Source organism: Phascolarctos cinereus, unplaced genomic scaffold (assembly GCF_003287225.1).
Source record: "Phascolarctos cinereus isolate Bilbo 61053 unplaced genomic scaffold, phaCin_HiC Scaffold_4;HRSCAF=312, whole genome shotgun sequence".
Taxonomy (NCBI): domain Eukaryota; kingdom Metazoa; phylum Chordata; class Mammalia; order Diprotodontia; family Phascolarctidae; genus Phascolarctos; species Phascolarctos cinereus.
In genome coordinates this window covers 182,588,621-182,615,128 of record NW_027555847.1, presented here as the reverse complement: position 1 = coordinate 182,615,128, position 26,508 = coordinate 182,588,621, and the positions used below count along the sequence as shown (strand labels likewise).

The following is a 26,508-nucleotide window of genomic DNA, read 5'->3' as shown; positions in this document are numbered from 1 at the left end:
TAGAATCCAGGAAAGAGACAAAGACTTGGGAATTACATGCAAAGATGATAGTTGAAGCCTATGGTAATGGAAGATGAGACTGTTGAGGAACAGAGCACAGAAAGTAGAGGGCCAATGTCAGAAATTTAGGGAACATTTTTAGATTAAGGAATGACTACACAATTTGAGAACCAACAGAGACACTCTGCGGTGTGCAGCAAAAGAGAAAAATAAATTATAATAACTCATATGGTACTTAAAGGCATGCAATCCCCTTTCCTCACAACAATCCTAAAGTGGTTAGTCCAAGTAATGTATTTTACAGATGAGGAAACTGAAACAGAGAGAGATTAAGTGATCTGCCCAAGGAATAGCTTATAAATTGAGAGAACTGGGATTCAACCTCAGGCATCCTATTCTAAATCCAATTCCCTTTCTATTATATCATGCTGCTTCCAAAAAAAAAAAAGGTCAAATGGTATAGACATGTCAAGGAAAAGAACTGAAACACTTAAATATTAGACAACAATTTGAGGGGATAGCAGGATTGAGGGAAGGTTTTTTCAACCTTGGCAATTATATGCAGAGGTATTTCCCTTCTCTTTTTTCCTTCCATATGAGGAAAAACTAAGTATGTTTGTAGGCAGGAAAAGGAGAAAGCAGAGAGGAGAAAATTTAAGATGAGGGAGTGGGAAGGGGTGGGGAGAGAATGACTGATGGAACAAGGTCCCAAGAAACATGAAGTGTCAAAAGGGCACTTTGAAGCAGACCTACACGTTTAACACTCCAGTGGTAGACAATGGGTTAAGTTTGTGATTGTTTAAGTGCAAGACAACTTGCCATGGACCTGGGCAGGAAAAGATAGAAGACAGTGGTAAACCTTCACAACCTGGTATCCAGCCTGAAATAGGTGTGTCATAACATCGAAGCTCATTTTGCCCTTCAGAGTATCTTCCTAGTGAAGAGCATATCCTGTTGAAAAGTTGTTTGGTTTGGCAGGGCTAAGAGAACAAGACTTGTCCACTATTCTAACTGGATGAGGCGCAATAACTTTTATTTGAAATGTACCAGTTGGGTATTTTGGGGAGTAGAGGAGGATTCAGATTTTACATTCATTTTTACACAGTACTTGATCCACAAATGTAATGATGTGAGAACATCTAGATTTAGTAGTTTATTGCAGGAGCTGGCAAAACTGAAGGAGAGCATATGTACTTCTTTTTCCAATCTAAACATATATTTCATGAAATAGAACTACTGACATCTACTAAGGGGATCTTCATTACAAAAATGTTGACTTTACTTGAAAACAATGTGTCCATCAAACCAAACTGGGTGCTTTCACTTAACTATGTATAACAGTATTACACAAAGCATTTAGTGCTTCTCTAGCATTGTGAGTACATACAGGCAGGTGTCCAGCTATCTGTCTATAGAATAAAGCCAAACTATTCCATCACAGCACCTCTCCTCAAGTTATAAAAATAATAAACCTAACTTTCTGGGTCTTCTTTGTTTAAAAATAAATGTGTGTTGATACAACATTTAATATGTAGTTGGATTTTTAAAATTATGTATATATGCCTTTTTTTAAACTTGGAAAAAAAAGAAACATGAAGTGTCAGATCAAGAGTATAAATGGTATAATTCACTTTGGAAAGGTAGATGACCATTCTCTGAGACTGGAGCAAAGGAGGAGAGCACGACTGATGACATACAGAGATTTTGAAGTATGGTGAAAGGGAGAAGGGGTGGCCTCAATATAATCAGTAAAGGAAATGAAGTTATCTCCTGAAAGGTATGGGGTTAGGGTTGGAGCCTTGAGAAATGGCTGGGAATAGATGCAGTAAAGAGTGAAATGGGTAGTCCAGGGGTGGGAACTTGCCACTTTGAGGTCACATGGGTCCTTCTAGATCCTTGGGTGTGGCTTTTTTGAGGGGAGTCCAAGTTTTACAGAATAAATCCCTTTATTAAGGGAATTTGTTTTGTTAAGTTAAGTTTGGATTCGGTCAAAGGGCCGCCCCTTGAGGACCTAGGGGGCCCAAGTGGCCTCGAGGCAGCAGGTTCCCCACCCTTGCAGAGTCATTAAGAGATGAGTAAAAGGGTTGTGCTTGTAGCAGTCAGGACCCAAATTGGATTAGAGCATGAATTTCTAAGTGGACCAACTGGTTAAGAAGTAATAGTGGAAAATAGTAATAGCTGGCATTTATGTAGTGCTTTAAGTTTGCAGATTGCTTTATATGTTATTTCATTTGGTGGTCAAAGGAACACCAAAGTAGCCATGATAGTTATTTTGCAGATAGAGGGTGTCACCCAGGGTTAGGGCTTAGTAGGAAGTGAAAAGTTAAAGTAGAAGGGGCAAAGTGATTATGAACACTAAGTACAGAATGAAGCCAGAGTTTTGATGGATTTCTCTTAATCTCTTTACTTCTCTGAATGTTAGTTTTAGGATTAAGTCACAGCACTACATATAGTAGTGGAACAAACAGTGATAAAGATCAAAATTCTTAAGAACAAGACTTCTTTTGACAAGTAGAAGTCAGGGGAAGCTCTAGACTCTTTAGCACTAGTTCACTGTGAAGAAGGTGATCACACTATTTCAGGTACAGGGTTTTTTTTAGGCTAAGTTAAGAGAGAACCACCATCCTGGGTCTTACAAATCCTTATCACATAACATATGGCTGAAGCTCCACTGGCTCTGAAGTAAAGAGGACCTTGCTTCAAAACCTGCTAGATGCTGACTACCTGGAAGGACCTCAGGCAAATGACTTAACCTCCCCGGGCCTTAGTTTTCTCCCAGCTCTAGAGCTATGAGTCTATGGATCCTCTTCAATAAAAGAAGCATTATTTTAATCCTTTCAGTTCTTCCTTTGCCACTGCTACTATTAGAAAGTGCATAATTATTTTCATCATTGGGCAATATCCTCTTAAGTGATCAAGCTACTAAATGGAAATCATCTGGGTACTTTTAAGTATGTTACTGTTTTCAGGTCACAGATTACCTACCTTTGGTGTAATTAAGAAATACTGAGATGTGTTTTCTTTACAGGCAGTGTTTACAACCATCTCAAATACTCTTCTTTCATTGGCTGGGTCCATTCCCTTGATGATAATAATAAAAATTAAATTAATATTGATTAGAAAATGAATAAAACCTAATTTCACAAAGTAATACTCATACCTGATTGATTTCATCTACCACTCTGAAAGGACATTTGTTAAGTTCCTGGAGCGCCATCAAGTATAACATTGTGGAAACACTTCTTTCACCTCCACTTTGATGACTGGAAGTTAGTTCGTGCAATTGTGTGCTACTGCGAAATTTGACTCTAATTCTAATTCCATATTTATCATAGTCTTCCTGTAAATCAGATAAGTTTTATGAAAAAACATAAGCCTTTTTCTCTAGTATTTCATATAGTACTTTGACAGTGGGGTAAAATAAGTTCTCAAAATAAAAATATCAATTATAAGATAAAGTGACACAAAATTTTAGTGGAACTACTGTTTATCTGAAATGAAATTGTTAAAATGCATGACTGAGCTCTACTGCATAGTTAGAATGTTTCTGCATGGGTTAGTACAGTAGGTGCCCGGAAAGCCAGGCAGCAGTATGTGCCAGGTGAATCAAACAAATCACTCAAACCCCAGTGGAGATAGCTCAGGTCCCTATGCCCAAGAACCCCAGGAATAGCATCATTTCCCAGACTACCCACCCAACCCCCACAGCCATCATCAAGAGGAATATTCCTTGTTGAGGGGCATCCATGACATTCTCTGACTACCCCCTGTATCACTACCCCTATAACCAGCCCAGTCCCCCTGGCCACTGTTCTAGGGCCTCTGCAGGTGCTGTAGCAACTATCTCCCAGGCAGTCCCAGCTTCAGGAGACCAGAAAGTTCTTATCTTCAAATTCCTTGACATCATCAAAAGGGTTGATACAGATGGTTTTGTCACTGTAACATTACCATTCATTTTGCCTCTGTATCCTAAAAGACCACTGGGTCTTCCCATCTGACATCCACCTGAAACCTTCTAAACTGCCTTCTCTCATGGGAATGTGAATTCCTTGAGGCAAGGACTGGATTGCTTTTCTGTTTGTATTCCCAGCACTTAGCACAGGGCTTTTTACACAGTGAAGTGCTTAATAGATGTTTTTTTAATCATTCATGACTCACATGCAACTAGATGAGAAAAATTATCTTCTGAAATTAAACTTGTACAATCACCCAAGAAGCAAATCAACCAATCCAAAATTTTACAAATGACCTTAGGACATATTATCGAATGATAATAATAATATCAAATATTTAAGCTAAAAGAGACAGTCTTAGGATAATAGCCTTAATTCCCACCAGGCACACTACAATTGAATCTTACTGGAGAAAGGGGCACCAGTTCCCTATAACTCATAAATATGGCATATTTAATTCTAGGAAATGGCTTTGCCTAAGTTGGCTGTCAACAATTCTCATAATACACAGGTGAAGAAAAAAGGGACTCTAGGAGTCAGTCAATATCAAGAAAGAGAAAATTTTCCTGGGGAGGTAAAATCCTGATAAACTTTATCATTAATGGTTGTACTTCCATTCCAAATTGTTAAGCAATACTTACATATCAAAAAAATTTCCTTTTCCTCAATATTTTACCGTATTAACATTCTGCTTCACTCTTTATAATGTATTTAATTATTCTACTTAATATTCAATATTAAAATTTATGAGCCTCCAGCTATTACAATATTATTCCTTTTCAGAAATTTTCACACTAATGAATTTATAGTTAATTTATAGTTAAATTCTAAGTCAGAAGGAAAAAAGGAAGTTTTTTCACCAAGCTGGAAGCATTCAGAAAGAACACCCATAATTTCTGATTTACCATTACTCACTTTTATTAGACTGTAACAGAGGGTCAATAATGAGATTATTAATTCACTAATCTTTAAAAGTCACCAAAGAAACAGCCTGACTGAACAGATATTTTTCTTTCCTTCAAAATTTTTTTTAGTGATCGACGATTTTTAACAGAAGAACTCTAAGGTCTCAAACTAAATAAACTTAAAAGATATTTCTGCAGGAGAAAAGTAAATTATAATTATGTTCTTTAATTCTTTTGTAGTCCTTAGAGTTTGTTCAGAAAAGATACTTATACCTCATTTTCTGTATGGAGATCCACTTCACCAGCACACTCCATGGAACTAAAAAAACTGCTAAATTTTTCATTTATTTGCTCTACCAGATGTTTCAAGGGATTGAGCCACCTTTCTTTAACCTAAATATAAAGAGACAAGTATACAGTACCATAAAAACTGGAAAAACTATTACCAAAAAAATTGCAACATAACATCAAATTAGTCTTTATTACACACTGAATAAACTTTGAATATTGCATTTTCCCCTAAAAATTGTTTTCCTTTAAAGAAACTATCCCCTTTTATATCCTTGCCTCTTCTCATGTTATCATTAGTGTGTATCAAGTGGCAAAAAACAGAATTTAAAATATCACCTTTGAAATGGTCTGTCTATAGTTATCCAACTCATTTGTCTTTTGTTCTAGTTCCTCAGTTAACTGTTGTATTTCTTGTGCTCTTCTTTTGTAGTCTTCGACAACCTGGCAGCAAAAAGCACTTTACTTTAGGACAAATCTTTCAGAAGATAAAATAACAAACATTAAAATGTGCATCAATTAAAGTCTTAACTTAAAAATGCCAACTGTATTGCTTTGTTGTTTTGTTTGCATGCAATTAACTTATGCACTCCTTATGTACTGAAAATATGACATTTCTATCTTTTGAAAAATGTTAGACATTGCAGTATTATAGGTTAGACCAACTATTCTTTTTTTCTAAAGAAAAGGCAAGAACACCCTGTTCCTTAGGAAGAATCTATTTAAAATTCTAATAGATTCAGAATCTGGCATTTACAGCACATTGTTCCTGCTGTCTAACTTATTATTACCAAGAGCTCTAGTACAGAGTGGGAGGCAAGTACTAAGGAGACTGGGGGTGGGAAAGCATACTGAAGCATTCAGGCCTGTGAAGCAAGAAGCTCTAGTCTTCTCTTCAGCGAGTAAAGAATCAATTTCTTCCACTGTGTTTGGGAGATCTTGGAAAGCCTAAAGGAAAAAAAAATCTGTCCATTAGTACTAGATAGTAAGAATACTAAGAAACAACATAATTCAATTAGTATTTACTTGGGTTGGCACCATGTAGGGATACAAAAGAATTACACAAGTCCTGCTTTCAAAAAGCTTACAATTTTCTTGAAAAAATAAGACTCATAGACAATACCATTAATGTAAGGAATACAGCGTAATTTGACATAAAGTATAAAAATGAATAGCATAAACAGTGATATTTAGATTTAAAATACAGAATGAGAAATCAAGTAGACTAGAGTGGTCAGGAAATTTTTAACTTTTCATTTCCCACCCGACAGTATTCCACTGGACTTTTCCATTATTCTTCATCTTGGAAGATCACTTCAATCCTGGAACTCACACTTCAGAAGTACTCTCTGAGCCTGCAGGTCCTTTTGGTTGGTGTGCAAAGGGCTCCATTTAAGGCAAGTGACCAAGAGAGCTATTTCTTTTTCCTATAAGGCTACACTCCTCTGGACTCTCCATTAAAGCCTCCTTCTTTCTCCATTTCTGCATGCCCTCCCCCACCTGTTTTTTAGCTTCCTTTTATGTGTTATCTTCTCCATTGGAATGTAAGCTCTTTGAGGACAGGGCCTGTCTTTCTTTTGGCTTGTATTTTCAGTACTTAGTACAGCACATGGCACATTCTAAGTGCTTAATAAATTTTTTTTGCTTTCTAAAACCCACTATAATTTCACTCTACTCTTTTAATACTTTGTAATGGAAGGATACAGAGTCAAACCACTTGAATTTGAATCTTGGCTCTCATACTTATTCTCTTTTAGGTGAGTCACGGAATCTTTCAGGGGATTCAGTACACATAACGAAGGAACTGGACTAGCACTCTAAGGCCCTTTAACTCTGAAAGGACTTCAGGAGTGCCTCAAGGATCTGCCTTTGGCTGCACTGTTCTACATTCATATCCGTAACTTGGAAAAAGTAATTGTTGACCTGTTTCTGAAATCTGCATATAAAACAAGTCTAAGAGAAAACTAACATGTTGGATGACTGGCTCAAAAAGGATTTGATGGCTACATATACTAAAGAGGCATTTAAGAGACATAAAAATAAACTCCAACACTTAGGCTCAAAGAAGTCAGATGAAAAAATACAGGATGAAAAAGATCCAGGGGGCAGAACTAGGAGCAAGGGGTAAAGCTCTACTCTATAAGGGATGAAGGGAAATCTGTTGAATGAAGTCATGCATCCCCTAACCCTGGAAGTCTTCAAGTAGACAGATGCTCAATGACCCCTTTGAAGGAACTTTAGTTCAGAAGTCTTTTAGTACAACCACACCTGAAAGTTACCTTCAAGCTGAAATTTGGTGTAATTTTATGATCCTAACTATCCATTCCCTACTATTTACTCCATCAAGGCCCATCTCTTCTTATTTTCACTCTCTAGAAAGCAATTTGACTTCCCTTCCTTTTGAAATTTGGTATAGTGCAGGTAGAGGTAGGAGAAAAATCCATACTGTACCTCCTCCATTTTATATTTCTCAGCGAGTAATATAACTCTGTTGGGCAAGATCACATTGCTTTTTTAAGGTAGGAAACAGTTGGTTTTAGTAGGGGCTTATTAAAAGGTTCACACTATTGTATAATATGAAACACCAGTATATTTCTAAGCATTGAAGTAACTTAGTATAAATCTAGATTAAATTCCAAAATGATTAAATTAGTTCTCCATCTACTTTGTGAGTAATATTATTGTATCATATTTATGGAAAGGATAACTTTAATCTCAACTAGAGCCATGTCTCAGTTGTCCACACTTCATCTGCCCTTTAATTATCTGGGTGAAGTAGTTAACATTTTAAATAACTAGCAATAAATTATGGGAAAAAATGGACAAGAAGCAAAAAGAATGAGAAGGGACTTCGAACTGTGGGTGAATCTCAAGGAAAGAATATTTACACTGATTCAATCACAGATATGTCAAAATATTAAAAAAATGAAAATCCCATATAAATACTAGCTGTAATTTTTCAAAGACCTTGCCACCCATTTACTTGACCCTTGTGAAATATTAGAATGTCAAAGCTAGAAGGAAAGCCTTAGAGACCATCTAGTCCAATCTCTTCATCTCACACAGAGTAATCACAGATGCAGAGCTGGAATAGACTGCAGAGGCCATCTTGGCTAAATCCTTCAGGAAACTGAGGACCAGTTAGGTTAAATGACTTACCAATATCATACAGAGCTAGAATTTGAATCTAATCCTCCAAATCTAGTGCCCTTTCCAATGTGATACTAAACTGTCTCCCAGAGAAACTAGGCTCAAAGACCATCAGTTACTTGCCAAGGGTCACATGGCTAATTTGAAGTGAAGAAATGGCTAGAACGTAAGGCATCCTGAGGCCTAGTTTCTAGGATAGTTGATTTAAAGCTAGAAGAGACTTAAACTCCCTCATTTTACAGCTAAAGAACCAGTAGCCCAATAAAATTGAGTGGCTTATCTAAGAATATGCCTGTAATAAGGAACAAGTCAGAGTTTGAACCCAGATCCTTCAACTCTAAATCCAATGGGTTTTTTTTCCACTTTATCAGGGTCTCTTTCCCTCTTCCAGGGAAGCTGAAGCAAAAAAGTACATAGAAAATTTCCAGTCCCAGAGCTATCTAATCAGTAGGAGAAACTGGACTAAATCAAGTCTTTCCTGTTATTTAATACATCAATGATTTGCAGAATTGAACATTTAATGGAGAGCATGAAGGCTTTTCTTTTTTTCTTACTAACATATTTGTGCCCTTTGATAATCTCCCCTAGGGAAGCTTTTTTCACTCTCTCTTCTCTTTCGTTCCACTAAATGTTATTCCTGGTTAGTACTTCTGTGATCTTCCCATTGCAGTCCTCCCCATCTAACTCCTGCTCTTATATATTTTTCTTATCTTTCCTTTTTTTTTTTAAAGGCAATTGGGGTTAAGTGACTTGCCCAAGGTCACACAGCTAGTAAGTGTCAAGTGTTTGGTCTGAGGCCAGATTTGAACTCTGGCCCTTCTGACTTTAGGGGCGGTGCTCTATCCACTGTGCCACTAGGTGCCCCTCATATATTTTTAAAGGTAGAAATAGGTTAAGAATAAAGGACCAACATAAGTGCTCAGAGCAGAATGATTTCTTGGTGATTACCAGCCCAAGATTTGAGAAATTTGGTACGACAACTACAAAAATCCCCTTTCTGAAATGATCAGTAATGGTAGTAACATATCTTTCTACGGCATTTAACAGTTTAAAAAGCAATTTCCTCACAAGTAATTTGTACAAGTCTTATTATACCCATTAGAGAGAAAAGAAAATTGGCACAGAGAAATTCAGTGACTTCTGTAACATCAAAGAGTTCATTAAAAGGCTAGACTAGAACTTAAGTCATCTGACTCTTAATCCAATGCTATTCCCTTTATACCACATTTTCTCTCAGTAGTATGGGGTAGGAGTATGCAGAAGAGTTAAAAGCTAACAAAAGTAAAAATAATAACATCTACATCATTATGTACTTTCATACTTACTGTCTGGTACTCTTGAGGAATACTCTGTTCTGGGCCAAGGTTACATATGTGTCTAGCTTTCTTCATAAGTTCCTTGCACCTCTCTAGAAGTCTACGTTTTGTTTCACCAAAAGCATTGTATTGTTGCTATTACAATAAAATGAGAGAGGAGTTTTTAAGGTTTTGGATTATAGTTACTGCAAATAAAGATCTATTTCTTTAAATCACCACAGCAAATTTATCTATATACTTAACAATCAGGAGTAAATCAAATGCAACAGTATTGAAAATTATGATTAACTTAGTGATAAGGAAATTAAAATTCTGTTCTGAGAATCAAGGGTAAACTTACCTATGTATATCTAAATAAGAAAGATTCAAACACATAATGTAAACATGCTGTAAAAGGAAAAACAGCACGAATCTTCAACCTACAGCCATAGGCATACATGTGATTTCCCCATCCCCTTCAATGGGAATGTCATCGGGTGAAATCTGACAACTGAACACAACTGCTTAATTGATATACATACCATGACAACAACTGTTACTGGTATAGGAAAAAACACCCAGATGAAAACACTCGTTGTAAGACTGAGATTTCTTGTGCCCTGAGCCAATTCCTTAAATCTGGGTTGTAACTACTTAGTTCTTATAGCCTGCTATCCTAGATGGTGTTGATGCAGCAGGGCAGTATGAATAAATTCACTAGCACTGTTATCAGCCTTGCTGAAACTGCATACTCCACACAATACTGCCCCTTCAGGGATCACGCACCATTGAAAACTGGAGATCACAGACAGAGACAGTTTGGCTACCTTTTCTTTCCCTGGTTCTCTACAACAGGTTTTCAGTGGAGTATTGAAATATTAATGACAAGAGACTTCAAGGGCAGATAAATCCTTGGGATTGCTTATTTAGGGCTCAAGATATGAAGGTCAATTTAGTCCTACTCATAAGTCTTGTACAATGACAAATATGGGATTATTTCACATAAGGGAACATTGATTATAATTTCTTATTTTTTTTCTTTTATAACAAAGAGTACAGTATAACAAAACTACAGAAAAATACTTCAAGTCACACTACTAATTATAAGCAAAACTCTTGCATTTGCTGGGATTATTTTTTGGAAAAGTTTGATTTACAGGTAAGAAGAGCTGGGTTTAAAATGAGAAAGTTTTTCTATGGGTGACCTCTAGTGGAAGATATCAGACTACATCTTCAGAAAATTTGTTCTCCAAATAACTATATACACACATATACATACTTCTTCTTGTTCAGTTACTTCAGTTGTGTCGGACTCTTTGTGACCTCATGGACGTTGGCCCATGGAGTTTTCTTGGCAAAGATACTGGAGTAGCTTGCCATTTCCTTCCTTCTCTAGTAGCAAGTAGGTTAAGTGATTTGCCCAAGGTCATGTAGGTAGGAAGTTTCTGAGGCTGGATTTGAACTCAGATCTTCCTGATCCTAAGCCCAGCACTCTATTCATTGAGCTACCTAACCCTTCTTGTATACACATCATGTATGAAACACACACATATGTTATAGGCATATAACATATATGATAGTATATAAGTATACGTGTATATATAAACATTTTTTGAGAACAAATTCTCTGGCTTTAAAATAGGGGACAGCTTCTCTATGGGCGACCTCTAGTGGAAAATATTAGAACAGCTCTTCAGAGGAATACTCACATGAATATGTATTACATGCATATAAAATCATATTATATATTAGAATGTGTTATAAATATTTTATATATTAGAATTATTATAATCTATATACACATATATGTGCACACACATGTATATTTACATAAGAACAAATTCTCAGAAGAACAATTTTACTATTTTCCACTAGAGGTCCCCCATAGAAAAGCTGTTCTCTATATTAAACCCAAATCTATGTATATGCATATGTATTCATTATATTGGATAAGAATCTCCTTGGAGGATTTATAGAGGAACATGGTCAAAAATAAAAGCTTAAGTAAGGAGACATGAATTGGTTACAATTAAGTTTAAAGAATGCCTATCCTAATGATATTGCAGATGTATCAAAACATATTACTTAATAACACTGAAATACAAGTCAAAAATGTAGTAAAAGATTTCATATGAAAGGAATCAAGCAATTCTAAATAGCTTGAACTTTTACCACATTATCTATTATTTTCTTTTTAATCAGTGCTGTTCTACATTTTCTTCCTTCTGTCATATATAACTACAACTATAACAAATGTCTCTCATTTCAAATCAGATTACAGATATATTTACAGCACAAAACAAATGGATTTCAGAATATGAAAACTAGATCATCACTTGAAAACTTGCAAATACTGTGACAATAAGCATAATTTTAAAAATCAGCATTATATATGGAAACAATTTATTGATTTTCAATCTATTAAGGTAATTTTCCCTTGGTTCTGCTAAAGAGGGGATAACAAATAAATAAAAGCATGTGGAAATGAATAATGAATGGCAAGCATGAGAAAGACATACAGGAAGCAGAAACTGGGGAAAGAAGTACTCTACACATATTCCCTCATTTGCTTCTTCTGGTCAGTGAAGATAAGCTAACAACAAAGAGTTGTCTTATGGCTGATGTGCCCTTGGCATGGCACACTGACATCATTAGAAATCAGAGGTTATATGACTTTCCCAAGGCCATGTGGTTAATAAGTTGGCAGAGCAGGTACTTAACCCAGATTTTGTGACTCTTAAATTCAGTGTTATCTTTCCACTATAATCTTTACAAAGATACTTAATAACAAGGCAACGAATAAACCATCAAGAAATGAACATATTCCTTTTGTTCCAGAATCAACAGCAATGTCAAGAGACTCTAGACTTTGTAACTGTCTGTTCCATAGTCTAATAATTATAGGTACTTACACAGTCCTTTAAGGCTTGCAAAGTGTTTTACACAGATCACTTCGTGAGCTTGGTACTATAGGTATTATTATCTCCATTTTATAGAGAAGGAAACAGAGTCTGGACCCCTGGCATGGCATCCTTGTCTTCCTGACCCCAAGGCCAGCACTTCCTCCATTTCTGCCCTGCCTAGCACTGCCTCTACTGAACCGGTATATTGTTGGTCTGAGATTCTGAATTAAATATTTTATCACATAATAGGGAAAAGGTTAACAGAAATATATAATACAATCCTGGTTTTGATTCTTTTATTATTTGAAGATACCTTCATGATTACCTCAGAATTTTGTTGGATTTTAACTTAAGTGAGGATAGCACATCTGTCCTCAATTTTTGTGTCATTATTTAAAATATTATTTTAAAGAATGTAAAAATATATTAGGATAAATTTTTCTTGACTTAATGAAAATGTTCATATATGGGTATTAAAATAGACAGTAATATCCTATTCTACTCAAAAATAGCAATCAAAGCCAACAGATATTATTTACTAATTATAAAGATCCCAATGTCCAGAAACTATTAGAGAAAAAACCAGGCAATGGCACTAAATAACCAAATAAGGCAACCTAACTTCTCTTTTAAAAAAATGACAATTCCAAAAAACAAACAAAACCAAACCCATGTTTTGAATACAATATAGTTTTTTCATCAATAAGTTTCACAAAGATAATAAGGTTTATGGCAAATATGGATTCAAAGGACAGGGATTCTAATCCTAGCTTGGCTAATTACTATCTATGTAATCTCAGGCAAGGTCACTGCATATTTCTGGACACCCTCAGATGGTGGGTGAAGGGGATGAATAAAATGACTCCTTAGGTCCCTTCCAGAACTAAAAAACTATGATCCAAATATGAAATTGCACAGAGGAACAGGTTTTTACAATTAACAAAATTTCTAATTCAAAATCAGCAAATGGTAAAACCTTACCTCTAGTTGCCGCAGGTTTAATGCTGTAGATTTATATTCTCTTTCTAATTTGTTCTTTTCATAGCCTTCAGTAGCTAGCTCAAGAACTAAATCTACTTTTCGGACATTCAACATCGTGCAAGTCTGGTAACAAAACCCATAAAAGCTTGTTTAGATTTTATAAGCTCTCTCATATTCTACACCTTAGATTTAAGAAAATTTTATTCAAGACTGAATAGCAAACCAAATACCAAAGTACAATTAAAAAAACCCCCAACAATTTAATTGATTGTCCTCTCTTAAATTATTTGTCAATTCTATTTACAAGTTTCTCGCAGAACAAATATGTTAAATGTGATTATTGTCATACATATTACAATACTATGTATATTTCATGTTATGTAATAGTAAAAAAGCTTGGTTCAGTTGCAAGCTTTAATAGGGGCACTCTGTGTAACTTGACTTACGATGGCAGAAGAGCAGGAATTTATGTCCACTAATAAAATGTGCTTTTTAGTACGTAAAAATTTTAAAGTAAAAAGTAAAACTTATTTCAGAATGGCAAAATCATGCTTTTTTAATATCTTTCCCTGACACACCTACTACAAGTTTCAAAAACCTTACCTTAATTAGCTTCAATAATTCAGAAACTAGCTTTGCTTTTTGGGCATTAATTTCTTTGACTTTGGCATTTGTCTTCCGCTCCTCTTCTTCAAGATTGTAAGCAGGATGTTCCATTAGCTTTAAACTGTGCAAGAAATAAAATGATACCCTAATAAGGGTGTCCTGAAATACTGGGAAAAGATTTCCACCCTGACATTCAAGTCCTGGCTCTGCCACTCAATGGCCATCTAGCCTTGTAGTCGGCTGGCCACTTAACCTGAAAGAGGCCTCAGTTTCTCTCATAAAATGAGAGAGATGGGCTAGATGACTTTAAAGTCCTTTTAGGTCTCACAGTCCATGATTCTAAAGGTTCAAGAGGTAAGAAAAAAAACAAAACAAAAGAAAACTGAAAGATGCAGAAAGTAGGGAGAACATTCACTTGATGGGAACATGTTGCAAAGGTTAGTAGGGTGGAATTAGAATATGGAAGGAAAGTCTCAGAAGCCAGGAAGCCAGAAGAGCTGAAGGCAAGAGGGCAACATGTTCCCTTAACAAAAGAATTAAAAATAGAATTCTTTCATAGACTGAGTTCAAATCAATTTAACATGACTAAACTTATGCAATTCTTTAGGAATTCATATGTAGAGTAAAAACTGTACTTGCACAAAAATCTGTCACTTATTATAGTGATTATAGTGACTTAGAGCCAGGAAACCTGGGTTCAAATCCTGCCTCCACCACTTGTTAGCAACCCATGGCACATCACAATTTCTGAGACCATTTCCTCATCTGAAAAATGGGGATAATATTTTGTATTATCTGTTTCATATAACTGTTGTGCTTTGTTAACTTTAAAACACGACATAGATTTGAGTCATTAGTACTGTTATTAAAAGGACAAGAAAAAAACCCAAAAGTAACATAATAGTTTATGGTGAAAATATAATACCTATCTAATCTGGAACCAATTTTCTGTTCCAGCTGATTCTTTTTGGTTTTCCTGTCTTGAAGGTCCTTCTTTTTATTTCTGAATTCATTGTCTCTGTATTCAAGATGTCTGATTTTTTCACGAAAGGCTGTTAACTCTACATCTAGTGTCTAAATTTTTCATTTATTTCCTATGGAAGACATAGATTCAAACTGTAAATACACATTTTAAACAAGTCTCATTTCAAATCCAGTATTGGTTTAAATAAAGGCTATCCCCAAATATAGTCTTTAACCCATAAAATGGTCATTTAAAGGAAAAATGTATATAAAAAGAATCATATAAAATCACCCATTTGGGAGAAACCTGTCTCATGTTTGTAGAGATGAGAACCTTATTTATCACTACTCTCAAGTTCATATTTCCTGGCTTCGTACACTAAATCTTAATACCTTTGAGCCAGAAACATTCCATTCCAATTAAATGTAAAAACTGTTTTACATCAGTAGGTGAGGGATGCTAAGGAAAGAGCTTTTGGTTAAGAAATCTCCCCTCTTCTGATGGCTTCTGAACATGACTGTGGTGAAATAAGGTATTCTTGTTCATCCTTCCCTTGTCCCCTCAGTTCTCCACCCCCACTCCCTAATCTTTCCACAGTCCTATAGCACTGTCCCACCATACCATCTACTGATACATTGCTAAACAACTTGTATACACATCTTATTTCTTTTATAAATGTAAGCTATGACCATAAGTTTGGCAGACACTCGGTCCTTTCGACAAGTGTAAACTTCTCTGTTCCTGTCATGCCAGCTTCTTAGGACTCTGTAAGTTAAGAATGTCAATTTTATCTTGAACTAATTAAAAACTGTCAGTTGTTAACCATTTTGGAGACAATATCAACTTGTAAACTCTAACTAGCTTTTTAAGACTGGAGAGAAGGTTGATATAGATGGGTTACTTGCCCTCCCTCGTTCCTTAATTTTCTTCCTCCTTTTTCTATTAAAACAACTGCTTGTCAGTTATACATATTAGTAATACCACTACTTTGTGTGATCTATCCAGCCTCCACCTCCCTCTTCTGCCTACTTCCCATCCTGTATCATAGAGCTCCATGAAGTTATTTGTGCAACAGAAAGCAGAAGCCCTGGAGTAATCAATACTAAGTTTTTACAGTCTCAAGTTTTATACAGGTCATTTTTTTGGGGGGTGGGGTGGGGTGGAAAGGTGGGAATAGAAGAGGAGAAAGTAGTGATGCCTCCTTTGGATAGATAACCAACCTTGTCCTGCTCTTCCAATTGTCTTCTTTCTTGTACATTTACAGTAAATGTGAGAAACTGGGCTGTTTTCAGGTGTGTATTACTGGAAATAATGTCATTTGAATAAATGGACGTTTTTACCACGTACTTTTCTTGAGCTGTGTAAATTTGTTCAGTCTGGTTTCATGTATGACCTAAAATGAAAAATATGATCACTCATCTGGCCATGCTTATTCCCATTCTCTCTCTTTTTTAAAGGCTCAAAGGACCAAAGAATACATTTGAATTCTGAAGAGTTAAAATGGGACATCTGTAATCTTTGAACTAATAACTGATAAATTTTTGCTAATTTTGAAAAGTACTAAATACCGAATGAACTCTGAGACCAAAAGACCTAGAAACTATACTCTACCATCAACTTAATTAAAGGTAAATAAAAAATTCTTGAAATTTCCTTAATTTCAAAGTATAGAGTGCTACATACACTCCCCCCCTTTTTTTTACACCTTCAATGGTTTCAAATACTGTGTCACCTTAAGCAAATCATACCCTAATTCCCTCCATTTAAAAAAAGCCAAACATAGAACATATGGTCTTGTGTAGATGGTCCTAGACCTTAGGAATTACAGATTTATCCAAATCATTTATTGAACAAGTACCCTATATCCCTTAAGTATAAAACTAGAAATATATGCTATGTTTCATGGATCTTAGATATAATATTTTGTAAATTTTTTCTATTGATGTGAATTAGTAGAAATAATAGGAAAATCAAAAGGCTTCTGTGATTTCCTTAGTCTCTTAAAGTGCACTTGGCTTCCCATGTCTTTCAGTGTGACTTGGTCCTGCAAATTTACAGATGAGTAAGGCACCAGACATAAATGTTTTATGGTGCTCAAAGTCTCTGTTATCTACAATGATTCCTTGCTGAGGATTCTCCTTTTTTAAAACCATAACAGACCCTTAATTTTTCATCTGATGATTCCCTAAAGGTTTGGGGTCTTAAAAAAAAACAACGAAAACCTGAAAAGAAGTCTCAGGAATTGTGGTATTTGCACAAATTGGGGCAGCTAGATGGCACAGTAGATAAAGTGCTGGGCCCAGAATTAGAAACACTTTAGTTCAAATCCAGCCTCACATACTTATTAACTATGTGATCTTGGACAAGTAACTTAACCTGTTTACCTCAGTTTCCTCATCTATAAAATAAGGATAATAATAGTACCTACTTCCCAGAGCTGTTGTAAGGATCAAGAGACAATATCTGCAAATTGCTCGGCATTGTACCTGAGATACAGTAGGCACCATATAAATGTTGGCTAATTTAATTCTAATAAATTAGGTACAGATGCTACTGGGGACCTCTAACCATATTTTGCTAAACTTTCTAACTTACATTCATAACATTTTAGAACTGGAAGGGACTTTAGTGATCATTCCATGCACCCTCACATTACATATATGGAAACCATGGTTCTCAAAGGGCTAAGCTGCTCAGTTAATGGCTGAGACGACCACCAGATTTGAGACTTCCTGACTTCTAGCTCAGGGTTCTTTCCACTACAATATGCTGCCTCTTGCTCAAAAGAAAAAACCACATTCCTTACTCAAAGCAAAAGCACTACTTTTTATTTTAAAAAATTCTTTACTTTAATAATTCAAAAGATCCATGATTTCACCTGTGTGGGTATTCGCTCCACTGACAAACAAATTACCCCTTCTATGTTTTATTAGAGAGGCTTCATGAACTACTGTGGCTAGAAATCAAAATCAAAATCAATCATGCAGTGACCAAGCTTTTGGTCTTTAAATGAATGGGGCCAGTCCTCACATCACAGCTACCAAGCTCATTGATGGGCCTAGCCTCTATGCCTTTCTAGTCACAGCTGGCTATTTTTCTCTACCAGCAAAATCTTCAAGAAGATAGTTTACTTCTACACCATGATTAGGCAAAAAGAGGAGAATTTACGTAGGTCTGTTACCTGGAAATATTAATAGTACTCCAGATTTTATACTATTTTTATTAGAAAATAGGTAAGGAGCTAGCATGGCCTAATGGGTGGAGTACAGAATCAGGTAAACACACATTTAAATCCTGACTCTGATGTTTCTAAGCCACAGGACCATGGACAAATCACTTAGCCCCCCTAAGCTTCAGTTTCCTCATCTGAAATATGATAATAATAATGATGCTGGAATATCTACCTTAAAAATTTCAATGACTGAAATGAAAAGCATATAAATTAGGTAAAAGATTTCTCTACCGTTGTGTCCACTGAAAAGCCCTACTAACAAAAGAGGAGTGAGTGCTAGGCTTCATAAGGGCTTAAAGTAATGTGCTAGGAAAAGGGCTCCTAAGGGTAAGGCCTACTAAAGTAAGAACTTTGCAGTGATTCTTCTAGGGGAGAAGTTCTTAATTTAGAATCCATAAAGAGATGAAATTCATGAACTTAGGGAAAAAATTATTTTGGTTTTTAAAATATCTTTCTAATGGACAACTGGTTTCTTTTATAATCCTATAAAATTTATGCACTTAAAAATGTTAATTTGAAAATGGGTCTGTAGCTTCATCAAAATGGCTTATAACACAAAATGCCTGTTCAAGGAGTGTGGGAGGTAACAATTTAGGGGTTGCTCTTTTGTAATTTTCCAATGATTTGTGTGAGGGTTCTGGAAGAGGTAGTTCTGTGGACAAGACAGAACTATTTATTATACTATTATGATCAGTAAAAGATGGGGGGGAAGCACTGGTGAGACAAAGAATGTGTGTGTGTATGTGCGTGTGTTTGTAGGTATGTATGTAGAGGTATATGTTTATGCATGTGGGTGCCTGTTTAAGAGTTGGGGTGTCAGTGGCAGGAAAGAAGGAAGTCTGAATAGCTGTTCGAACTAGGGATATGTTTTCACAGTGGTGGTGGACATTCACATGTAAAGAGATAGTACTGCCTGTATTTTATACCGTCCATCATTTCAAATTCACATATTCCTTAGAAGACAAGTTAGTCTTTGACAATACAGTAGTGTAGGCTTTCTAACTATACCATCAAGATAATCTAGAGATACTTATCAAGAAAGAATAAAAGCAGAAGCTATCCAGATAAAGTTTTACATTGAATCTGTTAACCTAAAAGTACTAGTTAGTATTTAATTCAGGTAAATCAAATCACCCCTTTACTTCTTGCTGTCAATTTTAGCCATTAGTCCTTGTTTTTGATATACTAAAAATGATAAAGGCCAAGGTAATTGATGGTGGCTTAAAGACAAAATCACAAGGCTGTCACCTTATCTTATTGTTCTGAATGCTATTTCCAATACTTCTGCCATTTTCTACAAGGATTTTAACTTTTAAAGTGCCACAATATAACTACAGTGTTAGTTATGACCCCCTCACCTTCTCAATTATTGCTCTGGTCTTTTCTGTTCCTACAGGGACATCATGAACGTGATACTGGTAGCAAAGGTAACTCATCACAAATTGAGGTGCGTCAAACAACTCTCGCAGATAGGAAAAAAGTCCATATTTCCTAAGGAATACAAAGATCACCAACAGAATGTTCTTAGTTCTTTAGGTTTACTAGTGTATATTATAAAATATATTTTCCAAGTATTTTTATTGTAAATGATACTTAAAAACATTTAAGAGGTACATAAAGTTCAAAATTAGAAATAATTTCAAATACTTACTTTAGATCATTCAGAGACCTTGTGGGTACTCTGTCTGCATATGCGATACTGGGAATACAAACAGCATTTACTTTTAATTTGTGATTGTCACGCATCTAGATTGTAGGAAAGCAAAAGCATTCTTAAAAGGCAATTTCGCAATTTCAAAACAATTATTAAAGTGACAAAATAATAAGCTTTACAACAAAAAGTTTATGAATTAAGGGCTGGAATATAAATTTATTCGTAAAATCTTAAGAGAGGATCATGGAATATTATGAGCAGTCTCATCTCATAGAACAGAGAAAAACAGTCAAGAGTAAAACAAGTTTAAGGTGAGAGACCAAATTAAGCAAAGTCTTCCCAAGGATATTTAGGAATGATGACATTAGAAGGACAACAAACAGATGAAAGATGGCAAAGATTTTCAAAAACAATTTTTTATAATAAAAAGAGGAAATTAAAATAAAAACCCAGCAAAACCAATCAATACAATAAGAAAATCTGAACATATATGCAATGTTTCCACACTTGTGGACCTTGCACCTCTGCAAAGGAGTGAGAGTTTTCTTCCCATATTTCTTCATGCTTATTCTTTGTAATTCTGCAATATTCACTTTTGATTTTTTGTGGTTGTTCTTTTCATTTACAATGTTTTAGTCATTGTGTATATTGTTTTCTTGGCTCTTTTTAATTCACTTTACATCAGTTCATGTAGATCTTGCAAGGGTTCTCTATATACACCACTTTCATCATTTCTTATAGCACAGTAATACTGTATTACATCCAAATACCACAATTTGTTAATTGTTTCTAAGTCTTTGCTATAACAAAAAAAGTGCTGCAGTAAATATTCTGGGGTACATGAGGTTTTTCTTCCTCATTGACTTCCTTGGGGTATATGCCTAATAATGGGATCTCTAAGTCAAAGGATATGGACATTTTAGTTGCTTTATTTGCATAATTCCAAACTGCTTTCCAATACGCTTACACAGATTGACAGCTCTTTCAACAATGGGGCCAGACTGCCTATCTTTCCACAACCTACTATTGGCTATTCCCATTTTTTGTCATCTTTACAATTTGCTGGATGTGACGTGAAACCTCAGGGCTGTTTTGATTTACAAATCTCTTATTATTAGTGATCTGGAACATTTTCATATAGTTGTTTACAAGTTTTTTTGAGAACTGTTTATTTATATCCTTTGACCATTTATTGGGGAATGGCTTTTAGTAACATATACATGTTGACTTCTATATGTCTTAGCTATTAAACTCTTATCAGAGAAATGTGATACAGGTTTCTTTGTATTCAGCCACTTCCTCTATTATCTTAAGTAGATTAATTTTGTGCATAAGCTTTTTGATTTCATGAAATCAAAGTTATCTAACTGCCTCACCACTATCTCTTGTTTGGTTAAAAATCTATTCCTTAGCCACAGCTGTGAAAAGCATATGATTAGTTTCTCTTCTAATTTTTTATGCTGTGATCTTTGACACTAAAGTCATATATCTACTTTGAACTTACTATGGAATATGGTGTAAGGTATTGTTCTAAGCCTAATTTCTGTCAGACTGATTTCTAGTCTTTCTGGCATTTCTTACCAGTGAATTCTTTCCTAAGTAATTTATGTTTTCAGGTTTATCAAACAGTGGATTATTGAATTTCACTATGTCTGATTCTTTCTTTTCTACTCTGTTCCACTGATATACTTTTATTTTTCTAAAACTATAACAAATGATTTTGATGGCTGCTACTTCATAATAACATAATATGTTTCCCCTTCCTACCTTTTTTCATTACTATTCCATTTACTATTCTGGATCTTTTGTTCCTCCAAATGAATTTTATTATTATTTTATTGAGTTCTACAAAACATCTTTTTGGTAGTTTGATTGGTATAGCATTATAAACAAATTAACTGGTTGTATTGGTATGTTTATTATATTGGCCTGGCCTACCCATAAGCACTAAATATTTCACTAGCTATTTAAGTTGTCCTATATTTCTTTAAGGAGCAATTTGTAATTGAATCTACACAAGTATTTTGTAAGTTTGTAGACTGATCCCCAAATATTTTATACATTTATTTTGAATGAGATTTCCCTTTCTATTATTGCTTCTTGGGTATTATTATTATTACCATGTAGAAAAGATGTTGAATTTTATGGGTTTATTTTATAGCCTGAAACTTCGTTGAAATTATTAATTTTCTCATTAATATATTTGCTGACTGCTTTGGACTTTCTAAATAAACTATCTTGTCATCAGTAGCTTTATCTCCTCTTCAGTTGTTTTTATGCCTTTAATTTCTTTCTCTTGTTTTACTGCTATTGATAGCATTTCCAGAACTATATCAGATGATAATGGGAAAAATGACATCTTTGCTTTACTGTATCTTCTAAGAAAGCTCCTAGAGTATCCTCATTGTATATGGATGTTCCATGGAGGACAAGAACAAGAATCCCACAGATGGGACTGATTGATGAGTCGCTATATGAATTGTCTAATTAAGCATTCCTATCAACAATATTATGGCTCCATTAAAGAGCTGAAGCATATCTTTGCATTCTCTGAAAACAGTTGCACAAAACCCCCAAAGCTTGGGACAGTACATTCTCCACACGGGAAGCAGACCCCTACCTTAACAGAGTTTAAAAGTCAAGTAATTGGCTAGTATCATGACCGAACTGCACAAAAAAAGTCAGACCATAGAATCTTACTTTGGTGACAAAGAAGATCAAAACATACAACCAGAAGAAGCCAACAAAGTCAAAGCACCTTTCATCCAAAGCTCCAAGAAAAATATGAATCAGTCCCAGGCCTTGGAAGAGCTCAAAAAGGATGAGAAGCAGTAAAAGAAGTAGAGGAAAAACTGGAAAGGAAATGAGAGTGATGAAAGAAAATCGTGAAAAACAGGTCAACAACTTGCTAAAGGAGACCCAAAAAATACTGAAGAAAATACCTTAAAAAACAGGCTAACCCAAATGGCAAAAAAGGTCCAAAAAGCCAATGAGGAGAAGCAAAATCGGCCAAATGGAAAAGGAAGTCCAAAAGCTCATTGAAGAAAATACTTCCTTAAAAATTAGAATGGAACAATTGGAAGCTAGTAACTTTATGAGAAATCAAGACATTGTAAAACAAAACCAAAAGAACGAAAAAATAGAAAACAATGTGAAATATCTCATTGGAAAAACAACTGACCTAGAAAACAGATCCAGGAGAGATAACTTAAAAATTATTGGACTATTTGAAAGCCATGATCAAACAAAGAGCCTAGACATCATCTTTCAAGAAATTATCAAAGAAAACTGCCCTGATAGTGTAAAACCAGAGGGTAAAATAGAAACTGAAAGAATCCACTAATCACCTTCTGAAAGAGATCCCCAAAGGAAAACTCATAGGAATATTGTAGCCAAATTCCAGAGTTCCCAGGTCAAGGAGAAAATATTGCAAGTAGCCAGAAAGAAACAATTCAAGTACTGTGGAAACACAATCAGGATAACACAAGATTTAGCAGTTTCTACATTAAGAGACAGGAGGGCTTGCAATATGATATTCCGGAGGGCAAAGGGGGATAGGATTACAGCCAAGAATCACTTACCAAGCAAAACTGAGTATAATCCTTCAGGGGAAAAAATGGACATTCAGTGAAACAGAGGACTTTGAAGTATTCCTGATGAAAAGACCAGAGCTAAATAGAAAAACTGCCTTTCAGTTACAAGACTCAAGAGAAGCATGAAGAGGTAAATAGGAAAGAGAAATTATAACGGATTTATTAATGTTGAACTGTTTACATTCCTACATTGAAAGATATTTGTAACTCATGAGACCTTTGTCAGTATTAGGGTAGTTGGAGGGAAAAAAAATTATATGTATATAAAGATAGATAGATAGATGGAGGGCACAGGGTGGGTTGAAGATGAATGGAGAATAAAATAAGGGGTGAGAGAGGATTATACTGGGAGAATGAGAAAGAGAGAAGCAGAATGCGGTAAGTTATTTCACATAAAACAGACAAGAAAAGGCTTTTACAGTGGAGGGGAAGTGGGGGAAGGTGAGAGGGAATGAGTGAATCTTATTCTCATCAGATTTGGCTTAAGGAAGGAATAACATACACACTCATTTGAGTATAGAAATCTCTATCTTACCCTACAGGAAAATAGGGGGGAAGGGGATAAGAGAGCAGGGAGATGATAGAGGGGAAGGCAGAATGGGAGAGGGGGTAATCAGAAGCAAACACTTGTTAGGAGGTTCATGGTCAAAAGAGAGAATAGAATAAACAGGGGCAAGATAGGATGAAGGGAAATATAGTTAATTTCCCACAACATGACTACTATGGAAGCATTCTGCATGACTACATATGTATAACCTGTATTGAGTTGCCTGCCATCTAAACGAGGGTGGTTGGGGAGGGAGGAAGGGAGAAAATTTGGAACCCTAAGTTTTAAAAACAAATGTTAAAAATTGTTTTCACATGCAACTGGGAAATAAGATATACAGGCAATGGGATATAGAAATCTATCCTGCCCTACAAGAAAACAGAAAGGGAAGAGAATAAGAGAAGGGGGGCAGATAGAAGGGAGGGCAGATTAGGGGAAGGGGTATTCAGAATGCATGCCATCTTGGGGTGGGGGAGGGATGAGATGGGAAGAAAATTTGGAGCTCAAAATCTTGTGGAAGTCAATGTTGAAAACTAAAATAAATAAATCAATAAAATTGGTTACCTGTTAAAAAAAAAAAAGGAATGTTGCAAAGGTTAAAATGGGCAGGCCAAATGCCTCTGCAATTGGTGAAAAAGCTCACTCCTCCCAAGCTGTGACAGCTACTTAGAAAATAAAGTTCTCTAATCATTTATCCAGAAAAGAAGTATCTCAACAACAAAGTCTTTGGCACTGTCAAATGGTTCAACATCAAAAATAGATATGGCTCTATCACTAGAAATGACACAACTATCTGCTTTGCCAGTGTACTCTAATACCCACTGGGCATTTGCCCTGTAACTGAACTCTCCAGTATGTACTGTCTCCCTATTAGAATATGAGCTTCTAAAGAACAGTGACTGTCTTCCTTTTCTATCTGTATTCTCAGACTTTAGTGACAATTATATGCTTTTTTATTAGTTCATTCATCTTCACAGAAATGATAATTAAGCTCATGGAAGCTAATGAGTGTCAATTCCTGTAGAGAAGTCAAGAAAGATTTATTAATTAAGAGATTATTGATAACTCTGGAGAAAACAATTTCAAGTTTCAGTTAAATGATAAGGTCTTAAGTCAAATTGCAAAGGATTGAGAAGTGGGATAAGAGGAACCACAGGCAAGAGGTGGATAACTGCTTCCTCCCCTCCCCCCCGCCTGAGTTATCAGGAATGTTATAAAAGAACAAGAAAGCAAATGCAATCTTAGCTTCAAGAGGCACCACTTCAATGAATGAGGAGGTCCCCTTGTACTCTGCTCTGGGCAGGCTACATCTAGAGTAATGTGATCAGTTCTGGCCATCACATTTTAGGAAGAAAAATAAAAAGCTGGAAAGGATCCAGGGCAGAGAATCAGGAAGGTGACAAGTTTAGAGTTCATAATATATGAGGACTGGTTGAAGGATCTGGGGATATTGAGCCTGAAGACAAAATGAACTGGGAGGATATAACAGCTGTCTTCAAACATATGAAGGGCTGTCACCTGGGAGAAGGATTAAACTTGTTTTATTTGGCTCCAGAAAGCAGAACCAGGAGCAATGCTTTATAAAATACAATGAAGGCTTCCAACTAAGACTGCAATGTTAGGATGTTGAGGAATCCATATCCTCCACAAACATACCACTAAAGCTCTAAAAATACACCATAAGGAATATTGGTTGAAAAAGAAAAAAAAAGACCAAAGAGAAATTGTCCAAGCTCTGGGACTGCAGGAAAAGACTTGTCAAAAACCAGCATTAGATCTGAATAGAGACAATCCAGTGTAGGTAGAAGGCACAATGTACAAGCAGTCTGGACCTCCATGAAACTGGGCCAGACGTTGCCCAGCAAGCCTCACCCAAGTCAAAAAAGGAGACAGGTCCAGCCAGTGAGCAGGCAGCATCATGCTTAGGGCAGCCCTATGCCTGAGCCCCAGTAAGAGACAAGGTCAGACCACCACCTGAGCAGTGGAGTGTTTAGGCAGCTCCTGCCTGAACTACTGCAAGAGACAGAATCAGCCTAATAAGGAGGCAGTCTGTGCCCAGAGCAGCACTCAGTCAGTCTTGATTCACAGTGGGAGATACAGCCAGACTACAGAAGCCTAAATAGCTCACACAGTCCACATCTGAACTACTGCAGGAGACAAGCCAGAATAGCACTTAGGGAACCCTGGGCTCAGGGAACTCAAATATAAGCCATAGGAGAAAAAGGACCCAGGACAAAACCTGGGGTTTTGCAGGAGGTCTGCTACCACGTGTTCAGTATTTGGTTGGAGTATCAGGGTCCCAGAATATATGTGATGTAGGATATAGCCAAGTCTGGTTGGTACTGCCTTAGGAGGCAACAGAGAAAGAACTGAGGTAAAAAATCTAAGTCTAGCTATAAGGAGAATGAGTCAAAGCCCAGGAATTTTTGCAGAGGAG

General features: G+C 35.9%; 1 protein-coding gene across 1 annotated transcript in view; it reads right to left on the bottom strand.

Annotated features, from left to right (window-relative positions):
• The window catches only part of SMC5 (structural maintenance of chromosomes 5), a 76,584-nt gene that overhangs the window by 7,172 nt on the left and 42,904 nt on the right, over positions 1-26,508 (bottom strand). The window contains 13 exon segments of the mRNA XM_078152813.1: positions 2,986-3,081; positions 3,161-3,340; positions 5,132-5,251; positions 5,486-5,590; positions 5,999-6,094; positions 9,622-9,747; positions 13,476-13,598; positions 14,079-14,202; positions 15,007-15,175; positions 16,262-16,417; positions 16,420-16,438; positions 19,636-19,768; positions 19,929-20,023. Of these exon segments, the coding sequence (XP_078008939.1) occupies positions 2,986-3,081; positions 3,161-3,340; positions 5,132-5,251; positions 5,486-5,590; positions 5,999-6,094; positions 9,622-9,747; positions 13,476-13,598; positions 14,079-14,202; positions 15,007-15,175; positions 16,262-16,417; positions 16,420-16,438; positions 19,636-19,768; positions 19,929-20,023 (1,542 nt within the window).